The sequence below is a fragment of the Echinops telfairi genome, unplaced genomic scaffold (assembly GCF_000313985.2).
Source record: "Echinops telfairi isolate 266 unplaced genomic scaffold, ASM31398v2 ScPeMD7_7410;HRSCAF=8448, whole genome shotgun sequence".
NCBI classification, from domain to species: domain Eukaryota; kingdom Metazoa; phylum Chordata; class Mammalia; order Afrosoricida; family Tenrecidae; genus Echinops; species Echinops telfairi.
Window position 1 is genome coordinate 19,860,850 of NW_022111310.1, and position 18,720 is coordinate 19,879,569.

An 18,720-nucleotide genomic window follows, 5' to 3' on the forward strand; every position below is an offset into this window, starting at 1 on the left:
TCTGAGCCTGTGCTGGCACTCTGTTAGGTGGTCCCTTAGAACCCTGCCAGGATCCCTGTCAGCTAACTGCGACTGAGCTTGAAAGCAGCTGGCCCGCGGACACAGGCTTGTCTGTGCTAGTCCGCTGGTGCTGGCACGCCGACGCGTAAACACGGGGTGTGTTGGCATTGTATTGATTTGTGTGCTCGAGGGGTTCTGACTTCTTAAGGTACATTTGATCACTTTACACTGCAGATGCAGGCCAGTCTTCCAGTGGTGGCAACCGAGCAAGCCCAGTGGCCCTGGCAAGGCCTTTTCTTTCCCTCGTCATCAATTCTCCGTGTCTCTAAGGGACGGTCCCTGTAATGTAGACCTGCTGTGGTTTCTGCTGCAGCCTTTGTCGGAAGAGAATTAACATGAACTTGAGGGCGGAGAGAAGGAGAAAGAAAGATAGCCACATGGACTCCTGTCCCCAAAGCTCCTCCTCTACTACTTTAGGGAGACATCTAGCTCCGCCGCATCGTGTGGGTGAGCTGTTTTTCTCCAGGTAGGTCCTCCTCAAGAGAGAGGGGGAGGGGAGAGAGTAGTGGGGCCAGAGGCCTGGCCAGCTGCCCTGGATTCCCTTTGAGAATCAGAGGCTTCCCAAAGTATGAAAGAAAAAAAAGATAAAACCCCCCACCACCACCACCACCACTTACAAGCCAGGGAGCAGCTCCAGTATCCTACGGTTCTGCTCTGGGCTAGAAGGAATTCCACTCCCTGGAAGATTGGCTGTTGCCATTACATCTGAATAAACATCCAATTAAAATGACTCCCCCACTCCTCCCCACCCATCTCTTCCTCTCCTTCCCAGAGGAATGGGACAGAGAGGTGATTTCTCTAATGACATGCTGGATGGAAATGGACAAATCAATTAGAAAATAACAAAGAATGTGAAAGTGCTGATCCAAGAACATCTTCGCTCCTCGGTGTTTTCATTCTCCTCCCACACAGTGTTTTCCTTTTCTCTGAGGCCTGAGAGGAGCCTGAAAAAAAGGGCGAGGTCAGAGGAAGAGTTGAAGACATCCAGGTTTGCATTTGGCCGTTACTGGTAGTGTGATCTCTGAGCCTCTGAACAATGAGGATAAATAACAGGACTAGCTGAACAGACGGGACGAGTCAATGGGGGATGCAGAGGGTACCAGTGCTTTGTGCTAACCGAAAAGCTTGACATTTGAAGTTGCCCAGAGGCGCCTCACAAGAAAGACGTGGCAGTCTACTTCTGAGAAATCAGTCCTGGAGAGCCCTAGGGAGCACTCTATTCTGGCACACAGGCAGTCCCCAAAAGCCAGAAGCAACTTGATGACAACCGGTTGTCAACATCTACTAAAGATTTTCGACATGGCAGGCACTATTCTGAGCACATCATGGATGCGGTTATTTGGGGCCATCCAGTTGAGTTTAATTCCTAGTGACCCCATGTGACAGAAGAGACTTGCTTGAGCAGCATGGCAGATAAAGAAAGGCAAGGCGATTGCTTAGAATAGTGTGAGAAGGAGTACTCGTAGTGGGTGGACCAGTGGAGAGGTGCTAAGGGGATCTGCACCTTAAGGCACGAGGGGAAGCAGGGATGTCTTCCCAGAGGAGTGATAGCAGATGGCTTTGGGGTTCTTCATCAGATAGACAGAATGGGAGCAGCGTTCCTGAAAGAAAGAACAGCAGGATCACGGGCAACAGAGAGGAGACCGGCATGGTGGGGCTAGCAGTCTTCCCAGTGCACAGCAGGAAGTCCATGAGACAGAGCGCACACGGGAGGTGAATGCAGACTGGGCAGGAGAGTGTGGACCGCTCTTGCAAGCAAACGGAAGCCCTTCTATTCTTCCTAGGGAGAAAAATGAAGGGAGTTCTTATTAATGTGTCCTTGTTCGGGCCCCGCGTGAGCACCCCTTCCACCACAGAGACAACATCATGAAAAAGAAGCTACTGCCAACCAGCTCTATGCAAGATCAGAAGGTTCTTTAAGCCTCTGTTTCCTTCCCTGGGAAATGCGGGTCGGGTCGTGCTTCGTTCAGATAGACTCGGGATCACTGAGTCAGGGGCCACTGAAAATAACAGCAACCACACAGCATTATTAAGAAGGTGGTTGTTCTTGGGTTCGGTCGAGTCAATTCTGATAGGAATTGTGTGATGAAAGTATAATTGCCCAGCGGTGTGCTCCTGGCTGTAATGTTTATGGAAACAGATCTCTAGGTCTTATGACAGGGAAGCCACTAGGTGAGTTTGATGTTCTAACCTTTTATTCAGCAGCCAAGCTCCTTAACCATTTGAATCACTTTGAGAAGGTAGAAACAGGATAACCCAGGTAAAGTCTGGCTGCATGAATGGGCCCAACAAGCATTAGTTCTCATTATTCATGTTGATGCCTCTCATGTACTCTGTCAAGCTGCTTACTTGCTTTTTTTATGTATGTTTTCCCTCTTATTCATTAATTGAACTTTATTCATTAATTTCTTTACCCGAGAATGATTAATAGCTGCTCACAAAGATGTCTGAAATACACCATGGCAGACACAAAATGTGGGCTGAAGGAAGCACACGATGAAAGCAAGTACCCCTTTCCATTTAGAAAATGAGACATTGGATAATAAACCTGTGACTGATCCCAAGCAGAAGGTAGTCCATCGTATTTAGAGTGTCTGTTCTGATGGGAGAGCCCGCAATACATAAGGGAGAAGGAGTTGGTCTTCATTGAGTACCACAGCTGCTGTGCCATTCTTTAAACACAGACCATCTCTTACGCTCTCCAAATGACATCTCTGCCTTGTGTTAAAGCATTGATGGTCGCAGCGTCGGAGTTTCATTCACTTACTAGCTCTATCCATCCAGGACAGCAGCTACCCCAAATTGCAGTATCTCCCCTCATTGGTTCTACAGATAAAGAAATAGAGGCCTAGAGAATGTAGACGCGTCCATGAAAACAGCATGATGCCCCAGTGAACATGGCACAGGTTTTGAGCTAGGCAGAATTGACCTTGAACATCAGCTCTGCAACTTTGGGCAATCTAGCCCATCATGAAACACATGTTACTCCTCTTGAAAATGTGGAAATCAGGCCTCCTTCCAAGGACGATGCAAAGGAGGCCTCCTAATGCAAATCATATATTGGTCAAATAAATGGCCCAAGGTCCAGAGGGAGCGAGTGAAGAGGCAGACTGAAGTAAACACGTTCTCTTCTGGTGTCTGTGTTCTTTATCTTTTCCCTCCTTATGTGGCCCTGTCCTTAGACAACGTAGTGCCTTCCTTAAGAATGTGGGTACTCATAGGAGTTAAATTTAGGTCCAAAAGTCAATTCTTGGAGAAAATGGACTTGTAGGATGATATTTTATACCTGCTACCTAATGGTTCTTATTTCTTTAGCGAGTTCCTGCGATTTAAATGTTAGCTTTCTTGGACAACCATCATGGAAAGGTTCCTTTTCTACTTCAGGGCCTACTTGGATGTTAATGAACTGAAGAACATTCTCAGATTGGATGGATCGACACACCTCAATATTTTCTTCGCAAACTCCTCAGAAGAGGAGTTGGCAGGAGTAGCAACGTGGCCATGGGACAAAGAAGCCCTAATGCACTTAGGTAAGTCTTAGAGACTTCTTCAGGTGGAAACTGGAGTATAGTCATTACGGTGATCCTTGTCATGATAATCGTGGTGGTGGTGGTGGTGATGCCAAGCAATCCATTTATTATTTGTAAATTTACAAAACTCTTGAGCCTTCCTTATCTCATGTTGACCACTAAGAAATGCTCAGAAAGAAAAATACCTTATCGTGAGTGCTGCGTAACCAAAGGAGAAACTGAGGCCCAGAGAAAGAAAGGGCTTTATCCAAGGGCACACGCAATAGAAGTGGAAGAACCATGACTGGAAAGAGGGTCTCTGACTCTGTTGCTCTCTTCCTCCTTGTACCCCTGCCTTTTTTATGCAAATATCTTCTCAGCCTGGTGACCACATTATGCTGGCCTAGCCAGTCATGAATTGTCTTGAAAGGCACCAAAGAGACAAGAGAAATGAGTTTATAAGAACTCTTTATTCTTCAACGTTCCACCCACCACCAACACTAGGAATTTTTACACTTTGAAATTATGCATATCCATAAACAAAACATGTTTATCACCAAAAGTTAGAAATGACAATGGTTTCTGAACCAAATATTGAAGTTCTTTAATTATGGGTACCCCCTCCCCATGCTTTCTTCCAACAAATATCTATACGTAGACATGCACTTCATTTTTACTTGTGTATATTTAAAATCATAACATAGATACCATTTAGTGTTCTTTGGTCCCTTAATGCTATCTACATGTTTCCACCTTACAGCTAGCTTTATCATTATGTCCCAGCTAATGTTTTGCACGAACATTACAACAGAGAAACAGAAAGTAATACATTTAATCGTGACAATGATCGTCCTCATCGTGATAATGACGGTGGTGGTGGTGGTGGCGGCAGCAAGCAATCTATTTATTACATTTAAACTGACAAAGCTGTTGAGCATTCCTTAACTCATTGGACCACCAGGAAATGCTCAGAAGGAAAAATAAAGTATCATGAATTCTGTCCAACCGATGGAGAAACGGAGGCCTGGAGAAGGAAAGGGCTTTATCTGACAGCTTCTTCCTCTGGGTTATTTGCATCTCTCTAAAGAGCAGCCATTTAACGATCCCATAATATTCTGTTGCGTGAAGAGACTGTCCTTTATTTAACCATGCTTCCCTTGGTGGAGCATTGCCAATTTTTATGATTATAAATAGCTATGACCCCATGAACGTCTACATCTGGGAATGTTACCCATTGCCATAGTATTGACTCCAACTCATAGCGACCCTCTATAGGATTTCCAAAGCCGATAGCTTAATCTTTCTCCCAAGAAGTGGCTGGTGAATTTGAACAGCCAACCTCCCAGTTTCTAGTCCAACACTTAACAGCTGAGCTGTGAGGGTTCAACAAAGAGAAATGCTAGAGGTATCTTTGGGTCCCCTGGGTCTCCCAGTTTGTTTCAAATGATGATGTTTACTCTCCTCCAGACTTCTTTCATTCAGCAATTGTTTTCAAGAGCATGAAACCAAATATGTGAGTGTGTGTGGCTGTGGGAATAAATAGGGATGGAGATAAAAATAAATGTGTAGTAATTTTCAACAGAAATTGTACCTGTTAGGAGCTATTTTGTAATGTTTGGAGACATTTGGGGCAGCTAAAAATGTGGGCATGCTACTGGAATCTAGTGGATAGCACCAGAAATTCTACAATGCCCACGATTGATCTTCTTAAATGTAAGGGAAAGTACATTGGTAATTTTATGAATTTCAGAGACTGGCACAAGATATGGAAAGCTTTAAGCCCATAGAGTTATTTCTGGATAATGTCAGTCTCGTGTTCTTTCACCTTTTGTGAGAAGCAATAAAATAGGACTCAGGCCCAGTGTTGTAGCTCAGGGAAAAATGGTGAATGGGAAGGCGATGAGATAAACCGAACAGGGCCATCCTGGACATTAAGTCTGTAGTCCCATCATCATTCCTGGAAATGCCTGTGGGGTCTCACAGCCCTGCTACCTAAATGCCTAAGAGCTTTCATGAGAACCAGAGTATCAAAGTGGTACTAGCAAAGTTGCTTGTTTTGAAGCTCACCAAAGGTTGAGTGATACATCATTTAGATTCCTCCCAACCCACGATAGAGTACCTGGGAAAGAGATTCTCAGGATCCCAGAGTATGCCCATTATGGCAATGAGAAAACTGAAATCAGAGTGACTTACTCAAGGACTAAGGGCTAGCCTGTAGTGGAGTCACACCCCTAATCCTCAAAAAGTTACTGGCATCAGGAATCTGCCGTTAGCTATCAAACATGAAAAAACTGGAAATGCAAAGAAGTGGTGAAAAGCAGAGGCAAGTCTTGAATCATGGTATGATTATCAGACATCTGCTTCTTATCAAACACAGGCTGGGATTGAAGAGTTCATTGAATATGGATCCCCGGAAAATCTTTTTCCCTTGTTAATGGCAATGGTCACCACTCTTGGTAAGACCCTGATAGCCATTGATGCCAGAGTTCATAGGCCCCTGGGCATTATTTGGAAGGGTCAAGTTGACCGTTGAGGATCAAATGTCCTTCAGTTGAGTCCTTTTGCTCCAAGCTCACCCCTGTCCTATGCTTTGTTGTTGTTGTTGTTGTTAGATGTTGTCAAGTCAGTTCCAACACACAGTGGCCAAAGTACAATGGAAAGAAACACTGCCTGGTCCTGAGCCATCCTCACATCCTCTTGGAGCCCATTGGCACAGTCACTGTGTCAATCCATCTCCTTGAGGGCCTCCCCATTTTTTGCTGACCCTGTACATTACCGAGCATGTTGTCCTTCCCAAGGGACTGGTCTCTTCTGATAACATGTCCAAAGTAATGAGACAAAATCTCACCATCTTTGCTTCTAAGGAACATTCTGGCTGTACTTCTTCCAAGACAGATGTGTTGAATCTGTTCATAGTCCACAGTGATTTCCATCTTCTTTGCCAGCACCATAATTCCAACGCATTGCTTCTTCTTCCGTGTTCAACATCCAATTTTCACATGCATATTCAGAGATTGAAAAGATCCTGTCTTGAGTGGGGCACACCTTAGCCCTCAAAGCAGCATCCTTGCTTGTCAACAGTGTGAAAGGGTTCACTCCAAGACTCTCTTTATAAATGGGGAGTCTTGCTTCCTAAGTCTCTTTTGGATTGTAGCTTCCCGCCCTAGGCAACTGCAGTCCATGAGGTCAGAGTTACCAGTTTGAGCATAAGGCACTGAGGTCTTGGGCTCCACCTATCCTTAGCTGCGTGACCTCGAAGAATTCTCTGAACTTTACTTTCTCAGCTATCTGGTGAAACTAAATTAATGCCAAATGCATGAACCAAGCCATTTGTTCTCCAATGACAGACAAACACGCTGAACCCTCAGCTTAAAATTAATGGCTTGTCTTGGTATTCTCAGTAGATAGCATAACAACCTGCATGCAGAAGCTGTCCCATGAGTGTGTGTTGATAAGGAGAGGAATTTGGGATCTGAAACGTGCTTGGGGAAGAGGCGATGACTTCACTCTCTGGAAATAGATCGTTTCCTATGACCCCTCTTGATTCCACTAGGACAAAGAGAGTCTGCTGTGGAATATTCTAATAACTCCCTCAGGGATTTGTATATGGTAGATATTTCATACTTGCCTACTGAGCTAAATGTATAAAACTCTCCAGGAGAAAGAGTATAAATCAGGGGGATCACACCATTCTACCCTCAAGCTTGGTCAGCCTCCTAGAAATTTGTCCTAAAGAGAGTCACTTGCACTGTGGAACTTCACTTTGGATTACCCAAAGTGCTGTACTCGGAACAGAAACGCTGGCCGTTGGAACCTGCCAGTCCCGACACAGAAGACTTTGCAGCAGACTGCTTCCTTCTGGAGGGTTCTCCAGCCTGCAAACCCTGTGGAGCAGCTCCATTCGACACGGTCGCAAAGTGGGGCTACAGTCGGAATCCACTCTGTGGCCATGGGTTCTATTTTGGTCCTGGCTCTGCATCAGGACAAAGAAGATAACAATTCCCATTAAAAAACAAAACAAAAAAAACCACCCAAGATGTAGCCTGACCCAGTTCCTTCTCTATGTCCTTCCTTGTAAATCACAGCTTACCCCATAGCTGCTTCAGATCACATCCGTCTGGGAAATTCCAACCCCCTACTCAGTCTGTTTCAGTCCAAGAGCTATCTGGATTAGACGACCAAGTGTCCCCCAGCCCTAGGAACCACCTCCAAAGGGGAGGTTGCCAGCGAGCCTTTCTTAGGTGGAATCAATGTTTGTGGGAGTTGCCATCCATTCTGACTCATGGTAATCCCAGGTGTTGCATAGTAGAATTGCCCCCAGGGTTTTCTAGGCTATAATCTTTACTGAAGCAGAGCGCTGGCCCTTTCTTTCATGGAAAATACAGTTCCTGTCTTGTTTTCTTGTTGTTGTTTAACTTTCTATTGTGAATTGGGTGAAAGTTTGCCAAGCCAGTAAAACAGCAATTCGTATACTTTCCCTTGCATTCCTTATCCCACTTCCTCCCTGTGTTTGAAAGTTTATGTCTTAACAGCCCCAATTCTGCTCTTTACCTCAGTGAATGCAATCTTTTTGCCCTGTTCTTTTTTGCCCCCTCTTGCCCATAAATCCAATACGTATCTAATAAGATCAGAGTAAAAGAGGCATGATGGCCCATATTGGAACCGTAGAATATTAATTACTGTCACAACATAAGAGCAGCCTAGTGTTGAAAAGAGTGGCAGCCTGACTTTAATTGAGAGAGGAATGGGTGGAAATGAATAGGTGCAGCAACTGTGTGCCAGCCAGCCACATTTCTGTGCACTGAATCTTTAGCCAAATATGTGACAAGCATCCTTTTATTGCCTCCATAGTCTAGCTGAGGAAATAGAGGCTCCGAGATGCAAAGACAAGTTCCAAAGTGCACACAACTAGTGTGAAACATAACCAGGGTTTCAAGCAGGTCAGGCCATCTCCAGCTGGGCTCCAGGCTACCACCTCCCAACCTGGAGAAACGTTGATCATAAGCAGTTCCTTTGCAGTAGCACCAATCAAGCCCAAGTGATTGGAACCACATTTCTTACCCCCTTCCCCTGCTGTTATGCAGTGGTCCCCTGGAAAAATGTAGGGGTAGAAAGGGGATTATATTTCATATTATGATTGACAGAAAATAATTGAGAGAGATTTCCTGTCTCAATTTCCCTTCCTCCCTGCCTCTGCCTCCCTTGACTCTCTCTCTCTCTCTCTCTCTCTCTCTCTCTCTCTCTCTCTCTCTCTCACACACACACACACACACATGCACGCACGCGCAGACACACACCTCCTCATTCCTTGTTACCTTTGTGTTTATAGGCTAGGAGCAGCTCAGAATTAATAGATTCCATGAGCTCCACAATGGAACAAGTCCACTTTCCCTCCAGTGCCATGGGAGAGAAAATGTTCTGACTACAGTTACAGGCTTGCTTGTCCACCTACACAAGGACTCACCACCTAAACATTCATCTATGAGATGCTTCTCTGTCACTACATACAATGCTCCTCTGACCTCAATTTTAGTCTTTCCTTGGATAGGTTTGGATTTTAAAGATTAGTATCTGTTCCATATACCAGCCTCTGTTCCATCTCACTGATGCCTAAAATGAGCACAGACAAAATAGAATCCATTGAATCTGCTGAGATGTGTACCTCTGCCTCCCTGAGCTGAGCAATCTTCTAGGACATGTGGTATACCACATTGCTTCCCAAGTTCACCTAGGGATGGAACTTGTTCAAGTGGAGCTTCTGATTCTACTGGGCTGGGCTGGGGTATGAGATTCTGCCTTTCTTATAAACGTCCATGTGCTGCTGCTGCTGCTGGTCTTGGAACCGCACTTGAAGTAGCAAATGGTACAACGGTAAGTAAAGCGCTTGCTGTGTGTCAGGTGTTATGCTAGCTGCTTAAGTGCGATTGGATTCCAGGTCATCTAATTAACTGTGTAAGCATTGAGGAAATCTTCAACATATTTAATGAGGTGTCAGATTGGAAGCACTGCGTTAGGCATTGTCCTGGGTGACTGACTGGTGAATGTACTCAGGTGCTAACTGGAAAGTTGGTACTATGAATTCACCTGTAAGTAACTTGAAAGAAAGACCTACGAAGCTACTTCCAAAAAAAAACAACCATGAAAAACGCAGTGAAGCAAAGCTTTTCGCTAACACAAATGGGTTCACCACGAGTCGGAATTGATGAGAAGGTAATGGTGTTCTTTGAGGTTTTCGTGTGTGTGTGTGTGTGTGTGTGTGTGTGTGTGTGTGTGTGTGTTAGACATTAGCAGTTGAACTTAGGTTCGTGGTCTTGGGTTCAAATTCCAACTCCACCATTTCTGACACACCTCTGAGAATCAATGCCTTTCATTGGATTGTGATATTATGAAGTGGGATTATGCTCGTGGAATACTTAGCACCAGGCGTGAGAGTACAGAGGAAAATCTTGAGAAACATTAAATGATTATGATCATTGCACGATTATAATAGTGAATACAGCATGATGCTAGTCTTCTTGGAAATTCCCTGTTAAAAAGGATAAGCTTCATGTCAAAGATGAGGAGCACTCAGAGATAGTGTTTGACCAGTCTAATGCCACCAGGTTAGTGAAGCAAATTTAAAACAAGAACAAAAAGTGTCTGACACGTGACTGTGTAGAATATTACGGCATAAGGGAATTCCTTTGCATTTTTTAAAATTTTCCTAAGGAAAAAGAGTTTAGCAGAAAGGTTTACCAGCCCAGGAATCAGAGTCCCTGAGTTCTAATCACCTTGAGTAAGTCCCCTCATCTCTCTAGGCATCGGTGTTCACATCTGAAACATGAAGGGATTGAGCAAAATGACTGGAAATGATGCCTGATTCTGATAGTCCGTACAAGTTGCCACAGTTCCTCAGCAGTGGACTCATGGGTTGGAGACATCTGTGATTATTTGAGGATGCATCTTCTGTTTTCATCACCCTGGATTGATTTAGGGGTTCTTACACCAGGAAAGAAGGTGCTCAGATGACCTAATCCTCTGTTTCCTCCTTTGCAGGTGGTATTGTCTTGAATCCATCTTTCTACGGCATTCCGGGGCACACCAACACCATGATCCATGAGATTGGCCACAGCCTGGGCCTCTATCACATCTTCCGAGGCATCTCAGAAATCCAGTCCTGCAGTGACCCCTGCATGGAGACAGAGCCCTCCTTTGAGACTGGAGATCTCTGCAGTGACACCAACCCAGCACCCAAACACAAGCTCTGCGGAGACCCAGGACCCGGGAATGACACCTGCGGCTTTCACAGTTTTTTCAACACTCCTTACAACAACTTCATGAGTTACGCAGGTAGGATCTGAGTCTCTGCAGGGTTTTTGCTTATAGGGAAATGGGCAGGTGGTAGAACAGGGCATACAAAGTGCCCAGCTGTGAGATCCCATCCTGACCCTGGCATCTTCTGCAAAGGTGACACTGAACAAACTGATTATTTTTTCTAAAATTGCCACAGACTTCATCCCAACCAATTAAGTTCATAGTCCTTTGAGCCCCTGAGGAGTTCAGAGAAGAAGTTGAATCAGAAAACTCTTCAGAAAGATACACTTTCAGAAACTAGAAGCTCATCTGCACCAAAAGTCAGACTACTCAAGTGAAAGACCAAGTTCTGCCTCTAGGCCACCCAAGGACTTTGGATCTATCACTTGGCCTTGCTCAGTCTTACTTTTCTCATGAAAATGTGCTCTCTGGACTTTATCCCCAAGATTCCTGTATTTTTGGAAGCGAATAGTGGTTGAACTTGTTAAAAGAAAAGCCTAGATCCTCAGATGAAAACTCTCATATCCTTCTTTAAAATATATATAGAATGGTGTTGGTTTTGTAAATGCCTAATTACTACATGAGATTCCGTTTGTGTTCTTCCTAATGACCTACATCCTACCATAGTCACTTTAGACCAACAGTGACAGTGTTAGGGGCTCAGGATGTTCTGTATGTCTCTCTGGCGTAGTATATATCAAGGCCACGTCTAGGCCGTAGAGCACAGTGGACACCTGAGAAAAAGACTCTCCCCACTCACCCCTCCCCACCTTCTCCTGGGCAGTCACAGCCTACTACACAACTAAACTCTTCCTCCTTATATACAGCACATATATACGGCCTGCATACCTGCATTGGGGAGCCCAACATTGTATGCTGTTACAATACCCACTTTAGCAGTCTTCTTCTCCCAGTAGAACAGTGAGTTCTGCAAGGACAGAGTGCATTTTCTATAGTCCTAGCACCTAACATTGGGCCTGGCGTGTACTGGATGTGTTTTTTATAAAGGAGAGACTGAGGGAGAGAAGGAAGGGGAAAAGTGAGTACCGTCTACTTTAAAGGCTATATAAAAATTTATTTCTGTTTATACAAATGGCTTGTATAAATATATTGCTCATAAACACTTTGATGTTCACCCTCTCATTTAATTCTTACAATAAGCTTATGGGGTAGGAATTATTCCAATGTTACAGATGGGAAAGGTGAATCTCAGTAAATCAGTTGTCTCTCGTCACACACATAGGAAATGGTGAAGCTAAAACTGAGACCTGAAGGCTCTGACTTCAGGTAATGTGTCCCCTCTAGTCTTGAGCCTCTCTTCAGAAGGGGCCTAACTGATGGTGACGTCGGGTGGCTCAGCCTCTAACCCCACTTGAACCAGGAAGCTGCTTTCCAGGTGCATAACATTTTTGTTGGATTTTCCCCTTGGATTCCATCTGAAGAAAGGATTTCAGTCTTGAAGCTCAGTAGATCCACCAATCACTAGTGGGCCTGCCTGATTTCCCCTCTGAGCTGGTAACTGCTGGGGCCTCTGTAGCAACCGGCACACAGGGACCGAGTCGGCAGTCTCTGGAAGGGTCCGCAGCCCACCTCTGACACCACAGAGAAGTCTGAGGATGAGGTCTCTAAGAAAGATCAGGGTGCTGGGTATTTCCTCAAAAGCAGATTCCCACTGGGCTCCCATTTCCCGGCCAGCAGACATTCCACATCCGGTGCCCCGGCCCCTCACCCAGGCATGCTTACATTCCATTTCTGTAACACCTCTCCTTGGCCAGCTTAACGCACATGGAAAATAAACAATAACATGAGTTTGGAAGTTTGCCGGCCTCTTCAGGGGCCTAGGAACTGCCACTCGCTACCAGACCCCCATAAACTGATTTTTCTTCTGGTTCCCCTTTGTACAGATCTAAAGGGTGATTGATTGACTGTTGTTTTCTTAAAGGATACCCTCAGCTTAGTGACCCATTAACAGCAGAACTAATTCACTGAGCTACGATAACAAACTTACACCCGCAAAAGCATAGTCAAGGCGACCGCGAGCTTGGAAATGTTTGTTTTCCTGCGGCTCTCTGCGAGATGAGGCGGCAGAAGCAGCGGGATGCAATGCTAAATGCCGAACAGAATCAGGTCCTCAGGCGGCCCAGAGAGGGATTCAGGGGGTTCCAGCAGCTGAGGGGGAGGGCGAGGGGACATTGCCAGAGACTTCTTCCCATTGCAAGGCTCGTGGTCAAGGCTGGTGCCGTGCTGTCCGATAAAGCTTCGTGCAAAGGCAGCCGTGTTCTGTATCTTCATGGTCCGTATCGTCACCCACCTGCGTGGTAGCCGCTTGCCTCACGCGGCGGTCGCGAACTTAGCCAATGGCCTGGGTGCCTACGGAACAGAATTATTTGTTTCAAATGATTTAAATTAATTTACTCTGAAATGGATGGTGGCTACCATGTCGGACAGCGCAGATCTGCATGAATTACTAAGTACCTGGAATATCACAGACACTGTGAATCATTTCCTAAGCTCATTTCATTAAAGGACCAGTCTAACTCAGTTGGTCATACCCAAACCACCAGCTCAGTTGACTCCATGACTCATGGCAATCCCTCGTGTGTTTGAGTAGGACGTGCTCCCCAGGGTTTTCAATGGCAGGTGTTTTTCAGAAGCAGATCAGCATCTCTTTCCCCACCCCCCTCCGCCCCCTGCCAGTGCCTCTGGTACTCAAACTAGCAGCCTTTTAGTGAACATTGAGGACACTACCCATCTCACCAAGGACTCCAACCCAATGGGTAGGTGCTATTATTATCACATATACTTTATAGATGCAGAAAGCAGGACTCAGGGACCTTAAGTAACTTGCCCAGGGCCACGCAGATCAAACAAAGAAGAGGTGAGACTCAACCCCAGTCTCTGTTCCCCCGTGTACTTGTTATTAGTCCATGGTTGTCTGCCTTACTTTTCTAAATGAGACGGATCAGGACAAGCTCAAGCACTGGGACCAAGCAGACGCCGGGCAAGTGATGGCAGCAAGTGGGGTTCAGCAGGCCAGACAGCGCCGGCAGAGTCTGGTCATATAGGGCCGGTGGATGGACCTTAGTCAGCAGGTAGAAGGGCAGAATCGCAGACTCCGCTTCCTGAAGATAATAGGCCATGGGGGCTCCCCAGTCAGTGCCTCTTCTGGCTGGCCCAAGCACGCTTTGTTAACATCTCTTTTTGTGTCCCGGAACCTTCTAATATACGTATTTGCTTTGATACAGCAATTCTACCCTCCAAGGACCAGGTCCTCAGGGAGTTACTCAGTTGATGTGTTTAAAGATTTAGTTTTAAGAAAGTTCTTAGCTCTGTTCATTCTACAAATATTCCTTAGGCACATACAATGTACCAAGTATAAGAAAGAAATGCTTCTTGGGGTGAAAACTTGGGAAGTGTTTACATGCCTAGGGACAGAGAATTGCTGGAATAAACCACAGGGCCCCCAGATGATAGGACATGCTGTGGCCACTGCAGCTGATGTGAAGACCGTTGCGGGACATGAACACAAGCAGAGTAAGGCCGCTGTTCAGAGAATTCATTTTGGAGGGAAAGCACCAAATGGAACGCCTCCTTCTTCTAGCTTTTCTGCCCCAGGCAAGTGACTTCATTAGTACCATCGATAATAATACTTAGCTTGTGGGATGGTGTAATGTATACAGGTGATACACTTAGCACTGACCTTGGTACATTCATTCGTACTCAGTAAAATGACAACTAATGGGTTTTTTGTTAACTGATGCTCAAAGTAAATAAGCCACAAAGCTTTGTATACAGTGTAAGACCTGTATAGATGTATGTGATACATTTAGGGCCTTCAAAAAGCTCAGGAAGAACTTCCATGATTTTTAACAACATTTCCCCCGAAACTTTAACATACACGTGTATTAAATATTAATTGTATTTATTTATTTGTAATTGTTTTGAGCATTTCTCAAATGATCTTGTCACGGTTTATCTTCATCATCAACTTCATCATTATTTTAAACAAGGGAAAATATAAGCCCGGGACTTAGAGGAGGGGAAACTCATGTATCCATGCCCACACATGGTTGAGCTGGTTAAATGCTCTCATCAGCCTTATGAGGCAGGCCACATCTTTATTTCCCACTTCAGAGCAAATGTAAATGAAGCTCCGAAGGGTAAGCATTTCACCAACATCCTTCAGGGAATGGAGACACCACATGCATCCCTCCAAACCTCCATGCAGTGTGGCCTCCCAGCTACCAAGAGAAACCAGTTCTTGAGGAACTGCAAGTAAAACTAGAGCATTGCATCAACAGCAGGGAGACGTGTGAAGGCTCCCAGAGTACTGATATTCCCAAAGTCCTTTCGGCTTAGAAATAAGATGGAGACAGAAGCCGGGTTTATTGAGGCTAGAGACTGTGATCAAGTGGCTGCAAATTCTAAGAGGGTAGGTTTGTGGAGGCAGGAAGCCAAGGGGGGTTGCCTCTAGACATTACCTAATTGAGACAGGGCATTGGTGATAAACAGAAACCCTTTGGAGCCTCTCCCAGGATTCTGATAGCAGCAAAGTCTTTGTGATGTGCTGTGGAATGTCTAGACCTTACCCTCACTTCAGCGTTAAAGCTCAAACACATTCCTCTTACCTTTTCAAGTTCTGTCACTTACCTATCTTTCAGATGCTGAAGAAGCCCCTGTGGCATAGTGGTTAATTGTTGGGTTGCTAACTGCAAGGTCAGCAATTCGAAACCACAAGTCACTCTTTGGGGAAAAGACTGTGGCTTTCTACTCCTGAAAAGAATTACAGTCTCAGAAACCTTCAGGGGCAGTTGTGCTCTGTCCTCTGGAGTCCCAAAGAGACAGCATCCACTCCGTGGAAGTGAATTGAGTTATTTGTATTGACACACATGGGAATGACTAATTGCTAAGCTATTAAAAGAAAACACACTTCTTTGGCTGGGAGGGGGAGGGAAAAATCAGAATTGTTTGAAAAACAACAGCTACTACGACTACTGTTCCCGTTCACCTCTGAACTTGATAAATGCACTGAACCCTCACAAGGACACTAGCGGGTGAAGTGGATTTGAATGCCTCAGTCTATCTATACGTGTTGAAAGCAAGTCTTGAAGTTACTTTTTTTTCTTGCCAATGCCTGACTAATATTCTATTCTATGGTGCTCCTTAGAGTATATAATCATTGCTCTATTAGATTATTACTTCTAGTAGTTTACTGCTATGAATATAATACTTCTATGAACATCTTGGTACATGTATTGGATGCCTACCCAGGTGTACCTATTAATTGACTTCTTAAATGTTATGTTACCAGATCAAAGTTGATACATATTTTGCATCACCTCTATTTTTCTGCTTCCAGTTCACCAGTACTTACTCAGAAAATAAATGCACACACACATGAAGTATTTCTAACCAGGAGACAGCAAATGTTTCTTGAGTACTTACCATGATCCAGGCGTTGCCCTCATTGCCCAGGGGATTTGTTCTTAAGACCACCGTGCTTTCCAGGGGACCCTGGGCACTTGGAAAGGGGTGCTTATCTTGCCTCGAGATCCTGTACACACTCATCTAACGACCCAGCCCCCTTCCCAGCCCAACATGCCCCTCTCCTGCTCCTGCTCCATCAGCTTTTCCCAAAGTCGTCAGCATGAACTTCAAGGTTCACTATCACAAAGACAAACACACAAGTCTCATGACCTGGCCCTTAGCACACTGGGGGGTGGGGGCGGTGGTTGGAGTCTTCTCCAGGCCACAGGGAGCCAGCGCACATTTGGTTTCAAGGAGTTACATGGTGGAATCTGGTTTTGGAGATGTTCATGACTTGTCACTCCTTTTGAGGGCTCATTAAAGGGATGCCAGGCTGTCCTTCTGTATATAAGACAGACATCCCAGGGTCCCAGCAAGGGGACTATCAAAAATCATTGAGTTTGATTGGAGGCTGCTTCTGGGTGTAACCTCCCTCACGCCTCTGTCCCTTCTCCAACCTGGATTTGCAAGGTCATGCCCAAATGCCCAACACCTGCCCAAACTTATTTTCTGTTTGTTTGATACGGGAAGTGCTGCAGGATTCCCTGTGGCGTTTATTTTCAGATCCAGTCAGCTCTGCACGCCACTGTCTGGGGCCCAGCTGCAAAAGCCCTGACCAGGCGGACACCTCTGGGAAGTGGTGTTTTTGGAAACCTAGCCAAAACAGTACCTTGCCTGCCTGCCCTTGGGGCAACTGTGTTAAAGCTGGTGGAGGGAGAGATGCATTGGGAGGCAAGCTCTTTCCCTTGAGTCTGAGTCTTGGGTTATGGCCTTCAGTCTGGATCATGTAGGACATAAGGTCATTAGATCTAATGAAATCTTAGAGATTATGCCACAGCCGTCTCAGACGTTGGCTCAGCTCACATTTATCAGGCACCTGCAAGGCACTTGATCCGTATGAGGTCTTATTGAGCTCAGATAACAGTTCTGTTGATTAAATGCATAGTCTTGGAGTCAGAACTGACAGGGGTTCATATTGTAGCTCTGCTTCCTCGCTCTAAGATCTTGAAAAAGTAGCTTGCCCTCATTCTGCCTCATTTCTCTTATCTGTAAAATGGGGGGAAATCATCATATTTACTTGTCAAGGAATAGGAGAATAGAACGTGTCCTCAGCACAGTACACCACCTGGACCATCATCCTCACAATCATAGTGCTGTGCAGAGGTCATTGCCCTCAGCTCAGCTTGAACATTGAGATGTGGCAGAACTGGAGTCTTCCCATCTTCTTAAAAACCTCTGGCTAATGCTCTTGACCTAGGAAAGCAGGCCTGTATGTTCCTGCAGATTCCCTTTCTCCTATCATCCCGCAACCACTTTCCCCGGTCTTATACCAGTCTCTCTGGTATACCTCAAATCCTGCCTTCTTTGAAGCCTTTCTGAATTCACTTTCCTTGCAGCACTTGGCCTCCCAGACATTAGCAAACATACAACACTCTTGACTCACATAATAAACTAGTCTTCACTCGATACCTAGACTAGAAGTTCCTCAAGGGCAGAGACTCTTCGGGTTTCTTCCCAGGCCCTTTGGCACAGAACACTTGGCACTGCCCTTGAACCAAAGCATCAGTGAGTCGCTGAATTAATGAATCAGTGGGTGAACGGATGTGAAGGAATGAGAGAAAAATAACTGAGTTATTACATGAATGATGGATGTGTGACTAAGTAAGCAAGGGATGAATGAGTGATAATGAATGAGTGGCTAAAGAGGGAAGGAGTAAGGGAATGAATGGGTGGCCTGCTGATGAGTGGAGTGAGGACTCATGGAAAGCACTGTGCCTTGCCCTTGTCCTTTGCTGCACCCTGTGCCTGAGTTCCAGGCTTACTCCGTCAGCTCCATCTACCCACCCGTTCCTCCTGTTCCATCTCACCTGTCTCCAGAAGCGATGACTGCACTAATTTGTTCACAGACCATTAACTCTTGAGCAGGGGAAGAGGCCAGCTCTGAGTTGGCAAGGGCTGGGGTGCTGGCTCTCTGGAAGAAGGGAGACGCCACAATTCTCTCACATGCCTGCCTTTGCAGCCTGATTCTTATCTGTCCCTCTGCCTGCTTGCAGATGACGACTGTACTGACTCCTTCACGCCCAATCAAGTCGCCAGAATGCACTGTTACTTGGACCTGGTCTACCAGGGCTGGCAGCCTTCCAGGAAGCCAGCACCTGTCGCCCTTGCCCCCCAGATTGTGGGCCACACGGTGGACTCTGTGATGCTGGAGTGGTTCCCACCCATTGATGGCCACTTCTTTGAAAGGTGAGTGTGTCCTGTGAAATGTTGACCACAATCCCTTTTCTACCAAGAAAGAGGAAATTTGGAAGGCGAGCATCCTTGGAAAGGG

At 45.6% G+C, this 18,720-nt stretch overlaps 1 protein-coding gene across 1 annotated transcript in view; it reads left to right on the plus strand.

The window, feature by feature from the left end:
• PAPPA (pappalysin 1) overlaps window positions 1–18,720 on the plus strand; it is a 238,737-nt gene that overhangs the window by 22,817 nt on the left and 197,200 nt on the right. The window contains exons 3-5 of the mRNA XM_013007231.2: window positions 3,445–3,590; window positions 10,605–10,898; window positions 18,443–18,635. Coding sequence (XP_012862685.2) covers window positions 3,445–3,590; window positions 10,605–10,898; window positions 18,443–18,635 — 633 coding nt within the window. The remainder of the gene's footprint in view (window positions 1–3,444; window positions 3,591–10,604; window positions 10,899–18,442; window positions 18,636–18,720) is intronic.